The following is a 23323-nucleotide window of genomic DNA, read 5'->3' on the forward strand; positions in this document are numbered from 1 at the left end:
CCTGACTTTTTCAAGTTGAGATCTAAAGTTCCTGATGGCATCACAATAATATCACTTTTTTTATCTCTTCAGCGCACTTGTATGGTGATTTTTAACCAAATTGGACCACTATCCGTAGTTTCTGTATGTCTTTAGGCTCTTGTGTTTTTGAAATGAAACTAGTAATAGTGTCCTTTTAACGTGACACAGACAAAATAACTTCTCCATACACAATCGTTTTGCGTATAAAGCAAATTTTGTGTCGATTTGTCGGCGCATTTTGTTTTCGTTATCATCATTCTTTATCATTCTGGAGCCGACTTTTTGGCGGCTTGTAGCCGGATTGCTTTGCAATCATTTTTTTGCCATATATTGTAATACCAAAAATATTCCTGAAAGGGGATTATAACTTCATCCGCAAATAAAAGCTAACTTTGATCAATGAATTTAGGCACCCAATATAAACTGATTGCTCTTTTAATACATTATAAGTAATCAAGCGATGCAGACCAGGCCAATAATTTTGATTGGTTTAGTTGAAATATAATGTCAAACTTGCTTCGTAATATCGTCATCATTATTATCATTATCATCATCATCATCATCATCATTCGGTGCATAAGGCCACAATAATAGGTCTTTTAAAATATTTTGCAATTTTCCCATGGAATTTATTGAGTCTTTTAACTGCCAGATCCTTACATAGAGCTAATCACTATCAAATGAGAAGAAAGATTTTAAAAATTGATACTTGTTAATTTCGTTAGTAACTCTCTCGATCTGTTCGTTTGTCCACTCCACTGAATACCTTGTTTTAGATGGTTTGGAATGCAACACTTTTAAAGTCAACTCCACAAATTCATTATAACAAGTGACGCCGAGAAAGTCACATAATTTTTGCAAAGTTTCTCTCGGCCTCGTCAACAGGTCGCGGCTGTAAACATCAAGGATTTGATACTCGGACATCTCGTGAAGCTTTTGGACTGTTCGACTCTTGTTGAAGTAGTACTTGATGCAGAAGTCTAGTGCCGTGGCATTGTGTAACTGGAAAAGATGGAACAATCTTGTTACACAAGTAGCAGCAAGGAACCTTTTCACATTGAGTAAAAAAATAGAAAGTTACAAACACATATCAATCTGATGTCTAACCCTTGGACATATAAGAAGTAGATGCTACCCCCTACCTAAGATTTTTCTCAGTTTTAAGACCGGAATCGACTCTGCGATGCCAAACCTTTCTGTAGCTATTCATTTATCCCTGCATGTTGGCGTATCAACTACATTTGCATATTGTTTTACGATTGAAGTGCGGTTTTCTTGAGCAGCATTGCAAACTTGGTACTTTTTTCATTCTACTAAAATTTTGCATCAATTTCCGTTATTTTCTGTCTTCCAAAGAAAATAGCGAAAGCCAATATCAATGGCAACCCAAAGGCTATCTCTTAAGCCTTAAAACCTAGAGAGAGCGGCGAGTTGTTGCTACTGGCTGTGAAACCACAGTACATTGTGGCAGGGTAACGGGGTCGAGAAAGGATGGAGGGAGGGGGGAGAGGGTTGTTGTCTAAGACCAGCTGTGATGAAGGACGAAGGTTAGTTTTAAAAGGCATAAGTTAAGAAACTAATAAAAGTGAATATTTTTTTATGAAACTGTTTGAAAGTTTACATAGCTTAGTTAGGCATCTTCGTTCAATATGATGCATTAGGCCGCCACGATGAAAGTTAAGGGACCAATAAAATGGGAGAAAAAACAACGCCAATACTAGAGAGCGTCGTACTTACTATGTGCTGATTGGTTAATGTCCGCTGTTGCAATCGTTTCAGGCATATTGTAGCGATGTTGTCGAACGGATTTCTGATGACATGAATTAATTTAATTGGAACCACCACTGTTTTCTGTAGTTGTTGTAGATCTTGAAGTCCTTCTGGGTTATCAAGCAATCCAGTTGTTCCGCCTCCTTTTTTGTCTCCAATTACCTGCGTAAAATAGCGTGCTAAATTAACTTCTGTTAATTCAATAGCATTAAGATAGAGATAAATAAAATTTAACCGGAAGACCTAAAATGGACTATAAACATTTAAAAACAAGGAGACCTATTACATAGTTAGCTTAGAGTAACTCATTTCCCTAACACGAGGAAGAACAACAGCCTGAATTGAATAAAAGATTTATGTTTAAGAACAAAATGTCTTAAGTTTGTCAATTCGGTTTGTTTAGTCGGAATTTGCTAACGCATATTTTTGCGAAGCTAAAGTTTTTAAAATTGACAGAATTAATTATTTCTACTAATTCCTTGATACGTTTACCTTAAGTTGATTTTTGTAATTCCCTTGCCAGCTTCCTGGAATATGGTACCAATATTTCTTACTGCTGCGGTTTGGCGAGCGTCTTCCAAACATGGCTTGTTCACGTGATCTCGAATGCAGCTCAAAGAATATCCGGAGTTTTCGTCTGTTTCTTTCTTTAATGGCGTACATAAAAGAGCTGTTAAACTTCTTCAGAAGGTCGAATTCATTTGGAATTATTATTTCTGGATGTGAGTCCAAAATGGCAGCTATAAGACTGTGGCTACTTCTTGGATAACCAACGAAAATCACGAACGTTTCAACGTTATTATACAGACTTTTGAGCTTGAGCTCCAGTTTCCCTTGAAAGAGAAACAAGTAAAAATGCAAATAAACAAAAAAAAATTAAGTAAGATAAAAATAAGAAAATCAAAGCCATTTATTTGAGTGTCTACATATAAACAACGATGAGGACGTTAAAAAATGAAGACAAAATCGACAGATGACTGTGTTCTGCATTTCTCAAGTGTTGCAGCATAACTTAAATAAAATGCAGTCTTTTTCTTCACGGCTTGAGCTCGCTAGTTAGGGGAGAGAGCAAACGGTTCGTGAGTACCCATGCGAAGATCTTCCCGAATTAAAAATCTATTCATTACCTATTTACAAAGCATTAATGTATATTGAAAGCTAAGAAACGTTATTACTTAAATAAACAAACAGAAACAGGCGAGAAAAGCTAGTTGCTGTGACAAGGACATTCCCTGACTGCAGACCAAGTACAGGAATAATCTAAATCGGAAACTGAGTTCAGCAAACAAAAATAATGTTCGTCGATAAAGCTTTTGAAAAATGCGACACTTGGCATGCTGGAGGAGGGAGAAAACAACAAAGCCATTCTAATTTGATTCCCTCTTGTGTAAACTCTCGTTGATCCTAACTCTTAACCCAGAATCAGTGCTGATCCCTTTAAAACCCTCACATTTCATAGCATGTTTTTAACAAACTAAAAACAGAAGACCAATATGTCTATATTTCATGTTATACTCACCTAAATCATCCCTGCAGTAAATTGAACGGAGCTTGGTTAGTGTTTGAGGCCACGCGACGCTTAAAAGAAATGCCGTCCCCAATCCCAACACGATGAACCCAAATATGTACTGTGTTGACAACTTCATTGAGCGTCAGACCACCCGGGCACTACCATGAACAAGACAAGAAAACAAAGTTGTATCTATAATCGTGGATATCTTTTTTCTTTTTGGGAAGAGGGTGCCGAAACGGAGTTAAAATACATTCATATACGGCTTTATAAGTGGGTTTGATTTGCATATTTCTGTGCAAGGACAATCGATGATCAAGCAACTAAAATTTGAATTATAGATATACCTTTTTGTAAAGAAAAGAATGGTTCGTACTCAATGGTGTAATGAAACTAAAACATAATGTTGATACGATTGTGATCAAAATAATTTTTCGAGGTTGTTCGGAAGAGTGTAGGGAATTTAAAGACAAACAAAAAGGCACAAGCGTGGGCTTGATCGCGGGTAGCCTCAAATGTTTCGTTTTCCCCCTGTTTTGTAGTCGCTTTCCCTTTCTTCTTCGCAAGAGCAGAAGAGACAACAACATTCGATGCCTTAGAGTCTCTGTCGCCATATTTGCGAGAGAACGTAGTCGAGAACGGAGCCTACTAACTAGTAAACATCGTGTTCTTACGATGCTTATGTCGACATTTGTTTTCACTTAGCACAAACTACTTATGATTGCGCTTGTGCTTGCGTCGCTAGTGAACACCAGGCTTAAACAAGTTTTTTCATGTGTTTCGTTCACCACACTGCAGTTCTAATTATCGAAGCCTGATGATAAAATTGATAGGTATGTTCACCTTATACCTAGCAAGCTAGGTGGAGAGCGATGGAATAAATGTCACATCATCAACAGAAAGAAAACAATGTTCTATTTGTTCAATAACTTGAAATCGACGTAAAGAAAAACTGGCTTTATTTCTATTGAATTTCTTCTAACTATTTTTACGTTGCTACTTTCATATTAACTTGCCTTGTTTAAAATGTAATTTGTATTTGAGAACAGCTTAAGTTCCTTAACGACGGTCAAAGGATAAAATACTATTCGGAGTGAAACTTTCTGGATAAAAAACTAGAGTTCTATCACAGCTACGGAGGACAAAAAGCAAAAGCAAGAACCAAAAAAAATCACAAAACAAACGAAATATAAGAAGGACATATCTTAAAAGAAACTAGCCATTTGTAATGATTGGCGTGCATGCAGTTATCGAGGTAAATGAGTAACTGAATATAATAAAATTGACAAAAAGGTTGTCCACTATTAGAGAGAAATTATATCCTTACCTCTTAAATAATGGCTCAGGTTAATAAACGCTGCCAATGGCTTCAACCAGAATTTCAAAATGTCAGGGATGCTCAAAATTCTACCAGTCAGACTGAACTTTTTTTTTTCGTTTGATTAAAACGAGAAGTTTATTTAAATGTAAATTTTTTCTTAACATATCAATTCCTTTCCCTCCCACAAAAATTAAAAAGCTCTTTTATTATGTTCTCAATTCTTGACTTTTTAAAAAGACTCTTTATTGTTTCACCTTACTATGACGTGAATAGACATTTTTTTAAAGCACCAAGAAGACCAAAGTTGCCACAGTAATGAAATGAAGACAGCGGTGGTTGTTTTTTTGCCTGTTGCTAATGTGACATTATTTGATCGCTCTAAGGTTTTTCAACTGGCTTTTATAAACTGTTCGCTACATGCGGGTACGTTAAAAATACGTAATTTTAAAACAACCATTATTTTGACATCAAGGACTTTCGAAAGGTTTACAAATAGATTTGCTTTGCTTTTCATTAAATACTGAGTTTAAAGCGTTTGCTGTATACATGCTGTACAATTATTTAAATAATGTAGAGTAAGATCGCGGCACGTTTAATAACAAAGAAAGAATAGGTCTTGGTTTAGATATTTTAGATATTTACCAAATTCCCAAGCGACATAGATGCATCAATTTTATCATCAGGGCTTCGATATTTAGAATTGCAGTGTTTAAAATAACCCAATACGTCTTGTGGAGAACGAAACACGTGTGAAAAATTGAGGATCAATGAAAAACTCGTTTAAACCTGGTTTTCACTAGCGACGCAAGCACAAGCGCGCGCATACTGTTAGTGGTTTGTGCCAAGTGAAAACGAAAATTGACAAGCTCTGTAAGAACACGATGCTTACTAGTTAGAAGGCTCCGTTCTCAACTCCGTTTTCTCGGCAAATCTTGCGGTAGTCACTCTTAGGCATCAAGTGTTGTTGTCTCTTCTACTCTTGAAGAAAGCAAAAGCGACTACAAATCAAAAGCCCTCTGGGCTTAGTGTCTCGTGTCACTTTTTAGAGTTTATTTAAAAAAGAGATCGCTTTTCACGTCTATTTATTGCTTGTAAAGTTGATCAGTTATATAACTCCAATAACAGCAGAAAAAGATGACAGACATTGCACTGTATTGCACTTTGGTTCACTAAGCATACATTCAACTGTATACTTATACTATGACTTCCATGTGCTTTCTTCACGCTATATGAGATATCGCTTTGGGTGTTTATTCGTGAACGCTTAGCCTGTTAAGTGATAATGACATGCGAGTGGTGATGATTTTGTTAATTCTTATAACCCCTTCTCCTGATTTAGTATTGATATTGTGAGGAGAAATTTGGTTTTGGTCACTCTTGAGCCGGTCTTAATGTTTTTGTAACGCCAAAGCTACAACGCAACGGCTGAAGAACGTGTAAATTACAGTCATTTTCTTCGCTATTTAGATCTACTGAATGAAATATTCTGCTAGGTTCTGCTCAATAGAAAACATTCGATCTTGCTTGACACGTGATTCCGCGCGAACGTACGCAATAAACTATGTAGTAGTGTTTAACTCGCACAAATCTCACTTTTAAAGAGAGACTTTAACTTCTACACAGAGCTTACTATGCTGTACCATAACTGGTCATAACTTTAAAATGGTTGGGTATTCAATCGACTAACGATTCAAACGATTCAAACCTTTTGTTCAAACGACATGTGTTATGTGTGCAAGATTAACTTTGACATTCAATCCCGACCAACTAATTGCTTAGATTACAATCCCTCTTTAACCCCGATACAATCTGTTGCCGCGGCTAAATTTAAAAAAAAGTTGTCTACACAAAGATAAGAACAATGCTTACCGATCGAACAACTGAGATTTACATCGTCCTCTCTTTCAGCAACATTTTTACCATTAGCCGATACTAGTTACGTTGATATAAAAGCTATATCTGCTATATTCCACGACTGTAATCTCTATAAATACAGTTGTTACAGTAAATATCCTGTTGAAACATCCACCATTTTCCTACGCTTGGTAAACAGAAATGATTTTCAACTACTTTCCAAAACTCTCAAGATAAAATAATAGATATCAAATGAAAGCACGCTATTCTTTAAATTGGCAACGTGAAGCTGTTATTCTGATACATCTCACAATTGCACAAATTAAAACTTTACAAACGACCACAAGACAAAACACTCCAAAGAGATTTTAGAGCTTCATGTTAAAAACTGCTTTTCTCGCTCAATTTAAGTTGCGGTATACTAGCGTTATATGCACAACAACGACAACGAAAAATTTACAGGCAGGTCCATCTAATGACATCTTGTTGATTATTAGACACTTCTGCTTTTCAGATCCGTTCCAAAACTCATCAATATAATTTCTCTCTTTCGGTTAGTACATTGTATTATGCGTTTGTAATAACCTGGTGTATTTCATTCTTCTTCTACGCGTTTTCTGCTTGAGTTACAATTAATTTCATTGATTTTCAGTACAATCTTGTCGGCAAAGGTTAGAATGTTATTTTAAGAACGTAAAACTTGTCTGTATTTTTCTTGATAACTGCTGGCTGCAGCTCAAATATATCCAAAATTGAAAAGCGTACAGCTAATTTAAAGAAAAAAATGCGTCACATCTACGTGTATTCCTCTTAAGAGCTTCATTCATGCACTGAAAAGGCTGTTGTTGTTGTCTATAAAAGTTGTGTCCATTGTAGCGTGGAATTCACAGCAGGATATATGAAGCTACATGTAGTGCCTCTTGACTCAGGTCAATCTTCGGGTCAAAAAAATAAAAAAGCAATGTATGTTTTGCGCTTTAGATTGACATTTCTGCTCTTCAATCCTAAGAAAACTCATCAAATATAATTTCCCTCTTTCGGTCATACATTGAGTTCTACCTTTACCTCAGAGCCGAATGTAAACGAGGCTTTGCAAATCGAAAGTGTAAATGTTTCTCTCGATGAATCAGGCGCCTGAAAAAAGAAAGGCAAAAAAGTACGACTCCAGACTGGCAGAGTTCTTTTATTGAAATGTGGGAAAAAGTATGGAACAGCACAACGCTAGTTTAGAACGCTAAACTAGCGTTTTTTCAGCACAACGCTAGTTTACTATCCATGATTTGAACAAACAAACGCCACAGTTGACATTTTTAAAGATTTGGCATCAAAATAATTGTCTTTATCTAATCGTTTATCTTCTGTTATTAAATTGTTGTTATTCATGCCACAAAGGTCACCCCTTTCAATACAAAGTTGTGCAAAAGTCACGTAGCAATCATAGCAGGGGGGGGGAAAGAAACGAGGTCTGGGACCGAGTAGCGATGCTCTCACAACTTGCAAAGCGATCAATTCACGATGTAGTCAGCGGTTTTTGGACGATGATGCAACAGGCAATCTTTTCCCGCAAAATGGAAGCTGCTATGTCGTGGAATCACTTATAATAAAGGGGTTCAATTCTCTTAACTAAAAATCTAAAAGCAGCGTGTTTAAATCCGAAAATTTCGTCATCGTCGTGTAGTTTTAAGAACGCAGAATTTTGTGATGCCGTGCTACTTTTCAGTGCTGAAATGCAAATGTTTGACATGTTTGTACCACGATTTTCAACTGGCCCACATGGGGATTGTAAATGAAGTAAAACAAAGAAAGACCAAGTCAACAAACAACCTCAAACAATAGAGCAAGAACAATAGCTCCGACCAGCGCGGGAATATTCGATCGCCACGTTTTCATTACCATTCCCGTGATGGTTTTATTTCATAACAAACACCACATATTGACACCAAGAACCTTTCCGGATAAATTTTCGCTGCTTTAAAGACAAAACTTAGAAAGTCTTTTTTATTACTACATATATAAAAAAATCGAACTCTCTCACTGGTCCCATGTTGCTTTTGTTTTGGCAAGTTCACAAAGAAAGAAGCTGCTCATGCGCCTTAGAGACATCCGCTGACTACCGCCCCGATGATTGCTTTGCAAGTTGTGAGAGCATCGCTCAGATTTCATTTAAGAGAATGTATGGGAAGTTGCTTCCCCCCCCCCTGAATCATAGTCTTTTAAAAAATGCTCGTTTTTTGTTCAACCTTTTTCAACGCAATTCTCTAACGAACTTTCAACATGCCAAATGCTCGTTCCACTACAGATCGTAGCGCACCGAACTTTAGGTTTTAAACTTTCGCTGCTCCTGAGTCAGGCGTCCTCTGTCCAGGTAGGGTTTCACTAGCCAGTTCGTTAGCGGATAGGCACTGTTGCCAGCTAAAAGGGGCCTTATTTCTGTTCCATTTTTATTGCCTGTTAGACCACTTAAAATTTGCTCGTTTGCTGCAAGTTCAGAAAAAAACGTCATCTCTTTTTTATAGCGTGCCTGTATTTTTACATAATAAGCCCTTTACAATAAATACTCCTAACTTACTGTTTGATAAACCAGCGCTTTAGTTGCGACCTTTGTAAAGAAACAATTATTCTTTGATAACATTTGTTTTGTGATCGGATGCCGCCGGAATTTCATAACATGGCGGGAAAATTCCGCGGCCTCACAAAGCAAATGTTGACATGGCGGGAAAAATATTGACATGGCGGGAAAATATCCCCCTGTACAATTATCTCGTGTCGTCATGACGACACGAGACAAAAAGGGGGATCGAAAACGAAACATTTGAGGTTATAAAGATATTTTCAAAGTCATCTCCATTTCCCAGGCTTGGTCTTTTTTGTTTTTGTCTTTAAATTCCCTACACTCTTCCGAACAACCTCGGACAACTTTTATCAAAATATTTTTTTTATTAAATTAAATAGTTTACTTATTATTTTGATTATTATCGTATGAACATTATGTTTAGTTTCATTACACCATTGAGTACGAACTATTCTCTTCTCTACAAAAAGGTATACAGTCAACTCTCTCTTAACGGACATCTCTATAAGACGGACACCTCTGTAAGATAGACACCTGGTCCCTATCGTTTTTCACACCAGACATTTTGTTACAATTTTACCGCAACCTCGACTTTCGCGATTCTGCAACTATACTCCCTATAAGACGGACACCTCTCTAAAACGAGGGAGCGGCCCCGGGTCCGTGGGTAGTTGCAAGGTCACCGATTGTCCTTGTACAGAAATATGCAAATCAAACTAAAGAAAACCTTAACGGCTTATGGAACCGTATATAAATGCATTATATAACTCCGTTCCAGCCCCCCTCTTCCCAAGAAGTAAAAGCATACCGACATACTTGTTCATGGTGGGTAGTGCACCCGGGTGGTCTGACGCTCAATGAAGTTGTCAACACAGTACATATTTGGGTTCATCGTGTTGGGATTGGGGACGGCATTTCTTTTAAGCGTCGCGTGGCCTCAAACACTAACCAAGCTCCGTTCAATTTACTGCAGAGATGATTTAGGTGAGTATTACATGAAACATTGACATATTGGTCTGTAGGGAGGAGCGTTGCGTGACGACAATAAAAACGGCTGCGAAGGAGACTAACATTGTGCAAGCCCGCCATCGCACAGCTACTTCCTTGTGTAGTTGCACGGTAGTTTCCCTAAACAAGGGCTAAACTGCTTACCAGGCCCCCTAGATTTCACAAACTCGCTCATAGCGAATTTTTTTTTACTCAAAATATGATGCGTAAACAATACTATTTCCATGGAAACCACCTAAACATTCTTAACTTATGGCTAAAAAACCTACATAAATTAACAGGGTGGAGAAGAAAATATTAAAAAAAGACTTTTCTTTGCCATATAATGCCTGTAGATGCCAAGGAAATGGTTTTCAAAATTAAGGTTGCTAGTGCTAGCGAGCCACCTTAATTACTTATGTATCATCAGTTTATATTGGGTGCCTTGAGTTATTGTTCAAAGTTAGCTTTTGTTTGCAGCTGAATTTTCAATCCCTTTCAAGAAAAACAGTTTATTTAAAATGCGGATATAAATAAACATTTATGGGGGCAAAAAACTTTATATTTCCTACACAATACAACCTTATTTATTAACGATCGATGTATACAATCTAAACCATAACAAGCTTGCGAGGTGGTTTATAATGTTAACTGATGAAACGTTTCACACTGCATTTACAATACAAACAGTAAGGAAGACAAAGATAATTAAAAGCTGATATTAGTTTTGTAATCGCTGTAATTTTTTTCAATTGATTTCAAGAAGAACTGAAAGCTTCCCTGCAAAGTATTTGCTAATTACTCTTCTTGCTTAATCACTGTCAAATGTAAACGATCTCATAAACGGATACTTTTTCATTTCGTTTATAACTCTTCTCTTCTGTTCGCTCGTCCATACAACGGAATTCCGTGTAAAGGAGGGCTTAGAGAACAATAACTTTGAAGAAGCGTCAATATAGTCTTCATCACAAGTTACTTCCAGAAAATTGCACAATTTTTGTAAATTTTCTTGGGGTTTAGAAACAACTTCGTGACAGTAGACATTCAGCACTTCATATTTGCCATACTGGTGCAGTGTTTGGGCAGACTTGACGTGGTCAAAATAACCAGTTATGATCTTTTCCAATAAAGTTGAGTTGTCTGCCTAGAAGACAAAGAAAAACATGCCATTGTCTTAATATTTCTGCAACTATGAACACACATAAAAGCTACTATTGGCAAATAACTATATGAGCAGTAACGCATCTATAACATTTGTGGAATGAAGGAAATGCCACAGTGAACACATAAATCAATGTTTTTATGCTTTTTTTGCCGCCTTGCAAAAGGAAAAGGAAAACTGCGAATTTTGGAACTAGTTGGCAACCATTGCCGTTAGCAATTTATGATCGTAGCTTGTTACCTCACTCTGACCAGAGGTGGTAAGGTTTAAGTTGAGAAAAAAAAAGTCAAATCTAACAATGGTAAGCTTCACGTTTTAGGAAAATGGTCTAAACTATTGTACTCAGACAGGACCCACCACTCTACAAACAGACAGGTGGTCGCTTCATGTACCCTACCTTTCCCAGCTTAAAAGATGGTGCCTTGTTTGTATAGCCCCCGCTCTATCAGGAGTAGAAACTAAGAAACAGATTCAAACCTCCTTGTGCCATTTCTCCAGCAATACAAGCTTCATGCACACCGAATAGGAAAGTCTCAACTTGAATTTTAAGGCCAATAAATTTTGTCCATTTGGCTAATCAGACAGGTGGTGTCTTGCATTGCCCCTCTACCCCTACACAAGGTGGGTCCTCGTCGAGTACACTTATGGTGCATCATAAATCATCTACTCTTGAAAAAGAAATTTCAAACATGACCTCCTTAGGTGCTTTTTTAAGTGATTGAAGCATTTAATGTTTCAAAGGCAGACGTTATGTACTGTGACGTGTAGTTCTCAACTTACTTTAAAGCTCTCGTCCCGCGCCATGTCCCTGCTATCAAGATTCCTCAGCAACTTCGTGGCAATGTTATCAAATGGGTTCCTGATCACGTGGATGAACTTTAATTTGGTTTTTAGAGTTCTTTGTATTTCGTCCAAAAGTTTAAGATTTCGGGGATTTCTTAGAAAATGGCTTGTTGATTCTCCCTTCTTGTCTCCGATAACCTGTGAGAAACAAAAAAAGATGAATGTACTGTTCTGTTTATCAAACTGCAGTACCACCAACACTACTATCACCACCACAAACAACTACTACTACAACTACAACAGCAACATCATTAGCAAGAACAAAAACGTCAACAAAAAACATCTATTGCATTCACATACACATTTACAAGTTAACCAAAAGTAAAATTTTGTCAGTCAATTCATCTTTTAAACTCTGAGACGCTTCAAACATGCAAGGCTCATTAATACTAGACCTTATCTCTCTCCTCCGCAGAGGCCTCTTTCGTGTTTCGTACGGGCTGGGAAATGGGGAGAGGTGAAAAGAAAGCGCGCGGAGCCTGGAGAGAATCGAAACGAAAGAGCGCGTGGGACACCCCTATTTTTTGATTTTTCGTGTTTTCGCCTTCCTCCTCCCGTGTTTTTCGCCTTTCCCCACTAAAGGAGCCTCTGCGGAGGAGAGAGAGACCTTATGCAATTCTTTGTGTTAACTTGAGCACGGGGCAAGAAGTTGAAGGTGAGGGTGGATAGCACAACAGTTACACCAGTCTAGGTACCGAACTAGTTGGGAAAATGAAGATCACGTTCAAAATCGATTTTACGCCAATCACATTCGTGTATACGATAGTTCCCAGTCCTTGTGAGAAACACGGCACTATGATAATTACTCCTTAAAGGTACCGGTCATGTCAGTTAAATAAATTTGGTGCTTTTTCGTGGTATGGCGGAATGCGGTTCGCTATTTCATTTCCAAATAAATAGACTAAAACGTGTAGTAACATAACACGCCTTGTTTTTCCTATGCATTCTTTTTTTTTTCTAATTCTTTCTTTCTTCCCTAAAAATTGTAATTTAAACGATCTATTGTAAACAAACTTCGTACTCAGTATATGTATCGTGTATTATCAATATTGTAAAGTTATTTTTATACGTCTCTTTCAGTTCAATATTGTAAAGTCTTATTCTCTTCAATAACCCGAATTATACACTATCAAAAATGATTTCGTAGATTAGCTAAAAAACAACTTATTTCACCTTTTTTTAAAACAAAAAAATGAAGACATTTTTAAAAGTCATGGCTGACTATTTTTTATATAAACTGACAGGAATCATGCTGTGGAGTTTTTCTAACTTTCTAATTTTCTTCAACTCCCTTAATGCACAGTAGCCTGTGAGCGTTGTATCACACGCACGGGCTGATATGACATATTATCACATGGCCTTGTCTATAAAAAATTGGGAACTACCGAATTCACGAACTAAACTAAGTAGCAATATTTTTTTGTTTAATTTCTTTTCATACCTTTATTTTGTCTTTGTAGGTTCCCTGCCACTGTCCAGGCACGTTGTAAGAATAATGATCGCCCCCAAAGCATGAAGCTGCGCGATTTCCAAACATGGCTTGAAAACGTGAAAGTGAATGAAGATCAAAGAAGAGGTGAGTCTTTAGATTCTCGTTGCTGGCTTTGGTTATGTTTTTGTAATAGTCCCATTTGTTTATCGCGTTAAATTCGTGTGGAATAATTATCTCTGAATGAGCATCTAAAATGGCGCCAATGAGACTGTGGCCACTGCGCGCATGCCCGATGAATAACACAAATGTTTGGACGCCGCTGTACAATGTTCGGAGCCTTTCTTCGAGAACTCCTCGGGAATAGTTACCTACAAAATAAAGTGAAGAGCGAGTGAAATTATATTAGTTGTTATTATAACAATCTTGATTCACATCCAGCCAAATTTGATAGAGATTGCGAGATACAATGACATAATAATAACGCTAATTTTACAAAAGAGGATGAGCGAATTTTTTAATAGTCTGCAACGGACTCTGAAAACCATAAATATTTTGCACATACATTACTCACCGTAAGTTTGACGAGGAGGAGGACCAAAGCGAAGAAAGTGTCCGTCTTGGTGTGCATATGGCTTGGTGAAGAACAACAGAACTGCTACTAATGTAAACAGTGCTATTACAGTCGTACCGTAAATTTGTAGGAATCGCATCGTGAAACAGTTAACAAAGCGGACACAACTCGTAGAACCTGAAACATTACAAACCAAAAAAATGTATTATTACTATTTTCACGTTGATACTTCCATGTTAACTTACATTGTTTAAAATGTTGAAATGTATTTGCGACCAATTTCAGCTTGTATGTTTCAGTTACAGCATGGCACAAATGTCATTTAAGGGGAAGCCTCGAGCCATGGGGCCGCCCATACTTGCTGGAGCTTATCCCGGTTTCCGTAGCGTTTAGCAGCTATTTCTACTCCCCCCCTGAATGGGATGCTAGTCCATTGCAGGGTACCCCCCAGCATTATTTCGCCGCGTATCCATTATACAACTGGGTGGAGAGAGGGAGGCACTATGAGAGTAAAGTGTCTTGCCCAAGAACACAACACAGTAACCTCGGACAGGGCTCAAACCCGGGCCGCTCGATCCGAAAGTCCGGCGTACTAACCATTAGGACACCACGCCTCCAATACAAATGCAATTTGAAGCACTCAAAATTATTATCAATATGTGTTCAGTAGTGTTCTTGGATTGTATTTGAAGGCTGTATAAAAACAGACGTTTCGGGGAAGCTCTTCATCATTGTGATTTTATACAGGGCCTTCAGTGCACTCCAAGAACACTATTCAGCTCCTACAGCCAACATTGGTAAAATAAAAATCGGAGTGAAACATTCACTTTAAAAAAAGAAAAATTCTACGATCAAACTTTAAGAAATGATTTTAACCGACTGTCTCGGTCCAAAACATGTTTTGGACCGATCATTTAGTGGTCGGCTGTTACTCGGATAGCGATTTATGATCAAATGTAAATGGCTAAACAATTATGTCTCTGGTAAAATTAAGTTGAGTACATTACTGCGATGATCTTTCATTTGCTTAAAATTTGGCTCTCTCAAAACGATGGTTTATAATTATATCGCTGATTGTAAATTAGTTATTTGTTCAGCTCTTATTATTCATCCGTATACGCCATCACAGAAAATGTAAAATATTTACTTATGGATCATTATCTTTATTATAACTTACTTCTTATTGAATTTTTAAACATAAACATAACAGAACAGAAACAAACACTAGACAGAATAAACAGAAAGCAGTCCACTCAAAACTAAAACTAATGAACAACGTTTTATTATCATAGACTGCTGAATTTTGTAATGACTGGCGAAAAGGCTTAGCACACAACGTTTGATGTTGTTTCTTCACTAGCAACTTAAATAATTATGGTTCCGACCTTTGGCCGATCCACCGGGCATCATCATCTAAACGTCAAGGAATATTCCCTAATAATGCCGTGGATTGGCGAAAGCTCGAAATAAAATAACGCAAAGTTAGCAGCTTAAGTCCTCACTTGGCTCTGTAGTCATTTAATCGCTTAGCACAGAGCAGAGAGTTCGCTGCTTGAAGACTAAGCTTGACCTCTCGAATTCTACCACACAACTACGCAGCTACAGAGGAAAATAAACAAAAGCAAAAACTGACAAAATAGGTGCAGGTACGAATGAAGCAAGACATATGTTTAAGGAGATGAGTAAATAAATTAGCTATTCGATTGGCGTGAATATATATATCAAGAATAATTTACAGTTAAACGATGCAGGCAAATGAGTGAGATAGTAAAATTGATAAAAAAGTTGTCCACTCAACTGTTAAAGGAAATTATATCCTTACCTCTTAAATGATGGCTCAGGTTAATAAACGCTGCCGATGGCTTCAAGTAGAATTTCAAAAGTCAGGAATGCTCAAAATTCTACTAGTCAGACTGAACTTTTTCTCGTTTGATTTTAAATACGTGCAGTTAATTTAAATGTTAATTTACTCTTTACATGTCAATTCCTTTCCCTCCCAAAGAAATTAAAAAGCACTTTTAATTATGTTCTCAAACAATTCTTCACTTTTAAAAGAAAGTCTTTATTGTTTCGTCTTACTTTCTTATGAATAGACATTGAACCTTGACATTTTTTCAAAGCACCAAAGAGAACCAGAGTTGCCATAGCAATGAAGACAATGGTGTCATGCAGTTCACAACTTAAAACACTTTTTTTATTACAGACGTATATGGTTCATATAGAGACGATAAACGCTTGAAAAATTGAGGTTAAATGACTTAAAAACTCGTTTAGTCGTAATGTTCGCTGATCAGTTTTTCAGCCGTTTCGACTTTTCTTCGCTCCCACTTCCTAACCATGAGTCTCCGAAGATAGCATTTTTGGCCACAACTTTTTCATCAGATCAGCCTCCATCTTGCTTTGGCCGCCATTTTGCTTGCTCGATTTAAGAACAAATTCACCTTCTGTGATTGGCTTGTCGTGTGCTTAATTGGCGATTCTAGCTATCTGATTGGCTTAAAATGTTCTTAAATTGTGCTTAAATTGCTCCATGGATCTCACGCAATCATCCCATCGGAGACGCACGTGCTTTTTCTGTCTGTCTGCCTTCCACGCGCGCGAGGCTTCCCAGAGTGGCTCACAGGCGAGAGTCGTGGTTTCCCTGCAAGAGAAGCATTTCATGATTGGTTTAAAATCTTAGTTGTATTCCTTCGCCGTCAAGACGGCAAGACTATCGAAAGCGGCGATCACCGCTCGTTATTATTTTTACAGAAATGCATATGGCTTGGAATTTGGAAAGGTTTTGAGCCGTTAAGCTGTTATTTCCATCGTGTCTAGAATTTTAGCTAATTTTGAGCGTTATGGGATATAAACGGCACAGATCAGATATTAATATTCTTATTCCGGAATAAGGTCATGATCAATCGAACGCACCCTTCGTAAACATTTCAGTAATCGAAGGTGAATTTTTTTTTATGAACACTTGTGCGTTAGCAGCACAAAGCAACGTATCCATCTTGCATCTTGTCAACTTGTTTTATGAGACGTGACGTCGAAAACAAACACGTGGAAATCTTGGAACAACGAAAGGCTCTCACTGGCCAATTGTTGGTATAAGTTGGAACAACGGAAGGATGTGATTGAATTACTCTGTCTGTCGAAGATCAGCATGACCGCATGGATCTCACAGCACGTGCGTCTAACATTTCTTCTCGGCTTTGCTTTAGAAGAAATGTTAGACGCATGTTCTCTGCCTTGTGCTCGACGAATTGACATTGTTCGAACTTAGTTGAACCGTGGACCGTGATGAACAGATGTAAATAAGTAAACTCCGCGAGCGGAGCCTTTCGTTGAGCCAAGAATTGACCAATGGGACCCGCAATGGGAGCCTTTCGTTGTGCCAAGATTTACCAGTGTGATGTTCTGGAGAGTTGTAGCGTTACATGAGGCAACCGCGAGCCCGAACCAACCTCGAGTCACGAGTCAAGTTTTTTTTTTTGGAGAAAAATATACATGAATGTATATTGTAGCAAGTCATAGTCCTATATATATGTTTTTATATATAGATGTTGGCTTTTTGCGTTCCTTCTCGTTTTTTTTTTTCGGTAAAAAAAAAGGGATAAAAAACCGTTCAACCTCTAGTAGTTGGAAAGAACAGTTTTGTATAACCCATACTTTATTTTACAGATATCTAGTTCCTCGTTCCAAGAAAACAATAGGTTGCCTTTGGACTAACACATATTGTTCAACTATTTTCCATTATTTTAAATTGTCACTTAAAAATTAATCCCTCCTCACCAAAAAATAAAAGAGTTAATGCAGGTTAATGAGGCCCTGCCAGGGTAAATTCCGACAAGCGATATGGCCCAAAAAGTAGCGACAGCACATACAATAATATCGCCACAAACAACAACCCTTTTGGAAGAACTTAAATTCTTAAATTCCGTCAAGGACAAGTAAATTTCCTTCAAGTTCGATTCAAGTTTTATACTCCGACAGCGACCCAAAGTTTGATAAGACAGCGACACGGCGAATTTTTGAATTTAGACAAGTGACACGGGAAACCCCCCACAGGCTTTAAAATTTTAGCATTGTCTTGTCACTCTACTGATTTTTTTGAACAAAGAAATTCATGATAGTGAAGCGTTTTTATGGTCTCAGCCGAAAACCAAAACAGAACAGGGCACTTGAGGAGTTGGCGCGGGTTTTTTCTGCCATTGCGTGACGGCTTGCGTGACGAACATGGGCAATCCAGTGTCCTTGATCTTTATGGTCAGCGACATGGATGTAACAGGATACCGCGCGCCCATCCCATCTCTCCCATCTCCTGATCCCATCGCTTGTCGCGTCGGACATTTCGTGCAAGAAGCTGAAGAATGTCGCTGTTTTCGTTTGCAAGACACAGAGCACACTACAGGTACGTGGTTTTTATTAGGTTTTGGACAAATGTTGTTTATAACACAAAAAGAGTTTCTTTAATACCTGCACTGGAGTGAGTAGAACGCCATAACAAGCTACACGCCTGTGAATCGTGTCGTCGGTTTTCCCGCTCGCAGCTTCTGTCTTCGCGCGCATTTTTCACTTTTGTATTCACAGCTTGTACAGTGGAACTCCGTTATAACGATATGCCAAGGGGGCAGTAAAATTATATCGTTATATCGAGGAATCGTTATATCGGGGTTCCGTCCCATACATTTTACTATTGCCGGGACATAACATATTCATCGTTATATCGGGAATATCGTTATATCGAAGATCGTTATATCGGGGTTCCACTGTATTAAGTTAACGCCAAACTGAATTAAAAACTTCTTCATGGCAGGTGTTCTCAAGAAAGAAACATTGGAAACATGCCCGCTGTGATCGATTTCGAGCTCGTCGATGGGAGGTCGTCATTTTACTCCATTGATCGAAGGAATTGAAATAGGAGACGATTCATCAAGGAGGAATTCTCGTGTGTGATGTAAGTACAGTGTTTTCTGCGGGTATGTTTTGTCAGTTCCATGAACCATTTCATGTTTATGCCTGAGACTTCTCGCCAGGAATAATCAATTCCACTGAACGTAGTTTACAGTGTCAATAAGGGTTTTCGGGGGGGGGGGGGGGGGAACTGCTCATAAATTTCCAACCAAACTATGCTGGTTGGTTGTTTACCTTAAGGGAAGTTAAATTTTGAAATAAACAAGAATCTGCAAGCAGTTTATAACCGTGCGGTTGGTGTTTGACCACCTCTTTCAGTTCTTTGGCTAGAAAGGCAAAGTGCCACACAGTAAAAATCTAGAAAAGCAGTCACTTGAGAAACACACAAGTCGTGTTTGCGTCAGTCATGGAGTGTGCGTGACATAAATTTCCTTCAGCACGACTGGCCGGATAAATGCCTGCTTACGCATGCAAATATTATTTTTTCCGAATGTTCAATAAAATAAACCCAAACCAGTTCATGAATGGCATTAAATGAAGTCCATTTCACGCCAAAATAAAGAGTAGTCTTTCCGACGACCTTTCTCGAATTAACTGTCATTAGAGCATGACTGAGAAGGTAATTCCCCTGGCGCGATGATGTGTATTCGGTGCCTTGACACATTCTTGCTGAGCTTGCAATATACATTTCGATTCCCAGAATAAACTCAAAACAAAAATTGGAATATCCAGAAAACAAGTCGTTGTTGTGCAATATTTAACACATTCTGGGTAAATTGTACGAATTGTACTCACTCCGAGCCAAACGCCTAATTTACACAAAAATAACTATTTCACACAGAGCGTAGTGTTTGTAAATATTAAAAAATAGGTGAATGATTATTTATAGCTACAGGTGAGCGATCGCATGGCATGGGTCTGACATATTGGAAGTTTTTAAATAGCTTGGACACGTCCAAGCGGTCATCAAATCTTGCGTGACCGTGACAAAGGAGCCGGCTGGGCCACGTGGGTCTGGAACGATTTACCGACCAAAAAAATGCCAGCCAGATTATGAACCGGCTTCGCACGGTTAAAAAGGGGGGTCACCATATTCGTTTAGGAGCAGGAAGACCTTGTATTTACCATATACCGTAATGATTCAGTTTAGCACCCTCCTTCCAATAAGCGCCCCCTTCCGAATAAGCGCCCCCCCATCGAATGTGTTTTTGTTAATAAGCGCCCCTATTCCAATAAGCGCCTCAATTCTAATAGCGCCCCCATTCTTATAAGCGCCCCTATTCTAATAAGCGCCCCTACTGTGGATAACTGTCCCTACTGAAGCCATTGACGTTGAATAGATAAACTCATGAACATTCAGCGAACTGTACAGGTATATATTTACTGCTAAAATAAACAATTCTTTTAAAAGTAACTGAACTTTCAACAATTTGTTACTGTTAGAGTTTCTGTTATTGTTTGTTATTTCAATATTTATTTAAGTTTTGTTTTGAACATTTGGTTGTTTCTCAAAAAATTAAATAAATGGAATTCAGGAATAAGCACCCATTCTCGAATAAGCGCCCTCCCTTGAGGAGCCAATAGTAAAAAAGCGCCCCAGGCGCTAAATCAAATCATTACGGTAATTCCTTATATTTCCTATGCGAGTACTGGCGATGTACACGTTTTCGGTGATAATGTATTATTCTGCCATAGAAACTGATCTGTACTCATTTTATAGAAAGAATTTGATCACTACTTTCTAACTAAGAGAAAAAGATGATAGATCACCGAACTCGTTTACGAGAAAACTATGATTTCTCTCTTTAGCGAGCCACTCCGCATAGAAAAAAGCCTCCATTTTGTTTATGTGCGTGCTAATTACACGTAAAATTCTGCGCAGTAAGGATGCACAATGCAATACTAGGGAATCACCGTAATGTTTGTTGGTCTTTGATGGAACTTTTTGTGCAATCTATAATTAGCTTTAACAGGCATCACATAGAGTATAGATCAGTTTAAACTCTGTGTTTCAGTATTTGAAGCTGTTTGTGATGTTCTGTTTGATGTCCCCTTGTTTCCTGAGATATTTTGCCTTCGCTTTCATTCATTCCCCAGTTAAAATTCATGACGACATTGCGGCAATGAAAATGTGTAATTCAGAGTACCCGAGTCAGGTCGGGTATTTAATATTCAGAAGCCCTCACGTCCAATCAGGAGTTGTCTTGGGAGTCTCAAAGCGGACTCTAAAAATGAGGTTCGAGTTCAAGTTTGTATTGATGTCAAAACAGGTTTTGAAAGCAAAACATGCCAACAGTAAAATGTTTATGGGTTCATGTTCAAAGCGTGTGCTCACTTATCTAAGGGAAACTGATCAAAATATTTATGTTCAAAGCGTGTGTACGTTCGCTTGTCTGAAGGAAACTTGTCAAAGTTTCCATGTTCAAAGTGTGTGTTCGGTTGTTTTAATTAAAACGTATCAAAGTTTCCATGTTTAAAGCGTGGTTTGCCCCGTCTAAAACTGTAAAAGAAAACTTGTCGAAGTTCAAAGCGATGTTGTTGTCGATGTTCTAAGCGTGATCTTGTCTGTCTGAATAAATTTTTTGGAGGTTCTCATATTTAAAGCGTGTGTTTACTTGTCACAATATAACTTAGCAAAGTTTTCATGTTCAAAGCGTGTATTCGCTTATCTGAATAAAAGTTATGGTGGTTCAGGTTAAAGCGTGTGTTCGTTTGTGTGAATACTACGAAGAGTTTGGTTTTACTTTATGTGAATATTCCCTACGCGCCAACAAATTTTTTTTGCCTTTGGAGCGTACGCGTCCCACAAGAATTAAATCACCACTACAACAAGCTTACGAAGGTGTTTATAACAGCAAAGAACTCTATAGTAAAAGAAACCATTCTGATTTAATCAAATTGTTGCGCTAAATGTGCTTGCGATATTTCTGCGAGCGAAAGTTTTTTTGATCTCTTGAATAAACACATGTGTTAAGTCAAGTCTTGCAGCGCGCGGTGTCGATTGAAAGACTGAAACTTTTATCTTTCAATAAATTTTCATGGCGCATCATATAAACTTTTTTAGTAGAAACTCAGCCGTGTTCTGTTGAAAATCTGCAAATCTGATTGGTTCTCCCACTGTTTTCTATTTGCTGATAGAAAACGATTGCGCGCTCGTAGCTCATTTAAAGATTAATTTTTCTTCATTTTTGGCTTAAAAGTACATAAAATTGTAGGTTTTTGGACTGCAGTCCTTTAAGAGTTTCTTCTTAAACAATCAGACTACTCGCCCTCGTTTTCTATGAGCGATAGTCAACGAGGCGCAATAGATCATCAATTCTCCTCGTTGATATCATTTCACCGTTTAAATAAACGATTTATGCCAAATAGAACAGAGAAATCATTCTTTCCGCTACTTGCCGTGACACTTCAACAGACAATGAGTCAACAATTATTCATTCCACAGACAAGTCTCGCCAATCCAAAAACAACTCGACAAAACCGATACACGGTAATGCTCGATTTGCTGTCATGCAGGTCATCGACCCACAGGAACCTCAAACAATCGCGATCATTTACATCTACCTATACATTCAAAAATGGTTTTTCAATGTCACCGACAAGCGCAACCCTATTTTTTCGACTTTTTTTGCTTGTTTACAAGCAAAAAAAAAAGTAGAATAGCGTTTACCTGGGCTAAAATCTAAACCGGAAGGGATTGCATTCTTGTTAACTCTCAAGGGACTGTTTTAATTTCTCAAGGGAATACTTTCCGCTGTGGGTGATCAAAGCGCGTGACTTGTAAAGTGTCACTCTATAGCTGTGCTTCAGCACTTCCGTTCTTGTAGAAAAAACGTGACTTGTCAAATTTACAAACATTATATAAGAATAAAAAACGTGAGTAGCCCAAATCTTACGTCACATAACCAATTAAGAATGTAAGGGGTTCAGCGCTCGAAGGCTGCGAAGTTTAAAACGATTTAGAACGCAATTTTTACTAGTACAAGTCTTTAGGGGCTAATATTAATTTAACCTAAAATCACATAGCGAAAACAAAGACCGAGCTATTTAAAACTACCACTACGTCAGACCCATGTCACGCGATCTCTCGCTTGTAGCTATAAATAATCATTCACCTATTTTCAGTTTGAATACTCTGCGCTCTGTTTGTGTGAAATATTTATTGTTGTGTTACTCAAGCGTTTAGCTCGGAGCGAGTACAAGTCGTACAATTTACCCGGAACGTGTTAAATATTGCAAAACAACGACTTATTTTCTGGATATCCCAATTTTTGTTTTGAGTTTACGGTATTTTGAGAATCGAAACGTTATCGAAACGTAAGTTGCAAGCTCAGCAAGAATGTGTCAAAGCACGGGATACACGTCATCGCGCCAGGGGAAT

At 38.0% G+C, this 23323-nt stretch overlaps 3 protein-coding genes and 1 long non-coding RNA gene across 4 annotated transcripts in view; 1 reads left to right on the forward strand and 3 right to left on the reverse strand.

Annotated features, from left to right (window-relative positions):
- LOC144652686 (uncharacterized) overlaps nucleotides 1–18805 on the reverse strand; it is a 207603-nt gene extending 188798 nt beyond the window's left edge. The window contains exon 1 of the long non-coding RNA XR_013570597.1: nucleotides 18605–18805. This is a non-coding gene — a long non-coding RNA (uncharacterized LOC144652686). The remainder of the gene's footprint in view (nucleotides 1–18604) is intronic.
- The window catches only part of LOC144652588 (uncharacterized), a 77477-nt gene that overhangs the window by 24015 nt on the left and 30139 nt on the right, over nucleotides 1–23323 (forward strand). The window lies entirely within an intron of this gene.
- On the reverse strand, nucleotides 627–4695 carry LOC144648765 (uncharacterized). Its single transcript, XM_078508231.1, has 5 exons — nucleotides 4629–4695; nucleotides 3311–3459; nucleotides 2284–2624; nucleotides 1759–1953; nucleotides 627–1023 (listed from the first exon to the last, which is right to left on the reverse strand). Exons 2-5 carry the CDS (start codon nucleotides 3435–3437, stop codon nucleotides 688–690), a joined length of 999 nt encoding a protein of 332 aa, XP_078364357.1. The 5' UTR covers nucleotides 3438–3459; nucleotides 4629–4695; the 3' UTR covers nucleotides 627–687.
- On the reverse strand, nucleotides 10566–14260 carry LOC144648766 (uncharacterized). Its single transcript, XM_078508232.1, has 4 exons — nucleotides 14044–14260; nucleotides 13482–13840; nucleotides 11978–12178; nucleotides 10566–11179 (listed from the first exon to the last, which is right to left on the reverse strand). The coding sequence occupies exons 1-4, from the start codon at nucleotides 14180–14182 to the stop codon at nucleotides 10847–10849; spliced, it is 1032 nt and encodes a 343-aa protein (XP_078364358.1). The 5' UTR covers nucleotides 14183–14260; the 3' UTR covers nucleotides 10566–10846.

This window comes from Oculina patagonica, chromosome 4 (genome assembly GCF_052425735.1).
Source record: "Oculina patagonica isolate OP01 chromosome 4, crgOcupat, whole genome shotgun sequence".
NCBI lineage: Eukaryota > Metazoa > Cnidaria > Anthozoa > Scleractinia > Oculinidae > Oculina > Oculina patagonica.

Bases quoted from the DNA above. Each gene is read 5' to 3' on its own strand.
- LOC144648765 (XM_078508231.1), bottom strand. From the start codon at position 3,437: ATGAAGTTGTCAACACAGTACATATTTGGGTTCATCGTGTTGGGATTG. The intron at 2,625-3,310 runs GTGAGTATAACA...TTCTCTTTCAAG, and splicing joins TTACTGCAGGGATGATTTAG to GGAAACTGGAGCTCAAGCTC. The intron at 1,024-1,758 runs GTAAGTACGACG...CATCTTTTCCAG, and splicing joins CATTAACCAATCAGCACATA to TTACACAATGCCACGGCACT.
- LOC144648766 (XM_078508232.1), bottom strand. From the start codon at position 14,182: ATGCGATTCCTACAAATTTACGGTACGACTGTAATAGCACTGTTTACA. The intron at 13,841-14,043 runs GTGAGTAATGTA...TTTATTTTGTAG, and splicing joins TCCTCCTCGTCAAACTTACG to GTAACTATTCCCGAGGAGTT. The intron at 11,180-11,977 runs GTAAGTTGAGAA...TTTGTCTTCTAG, and splicing joins CGCGGGACGAGAGCTTTAAA to GCAGACAACTCAACTTTATT.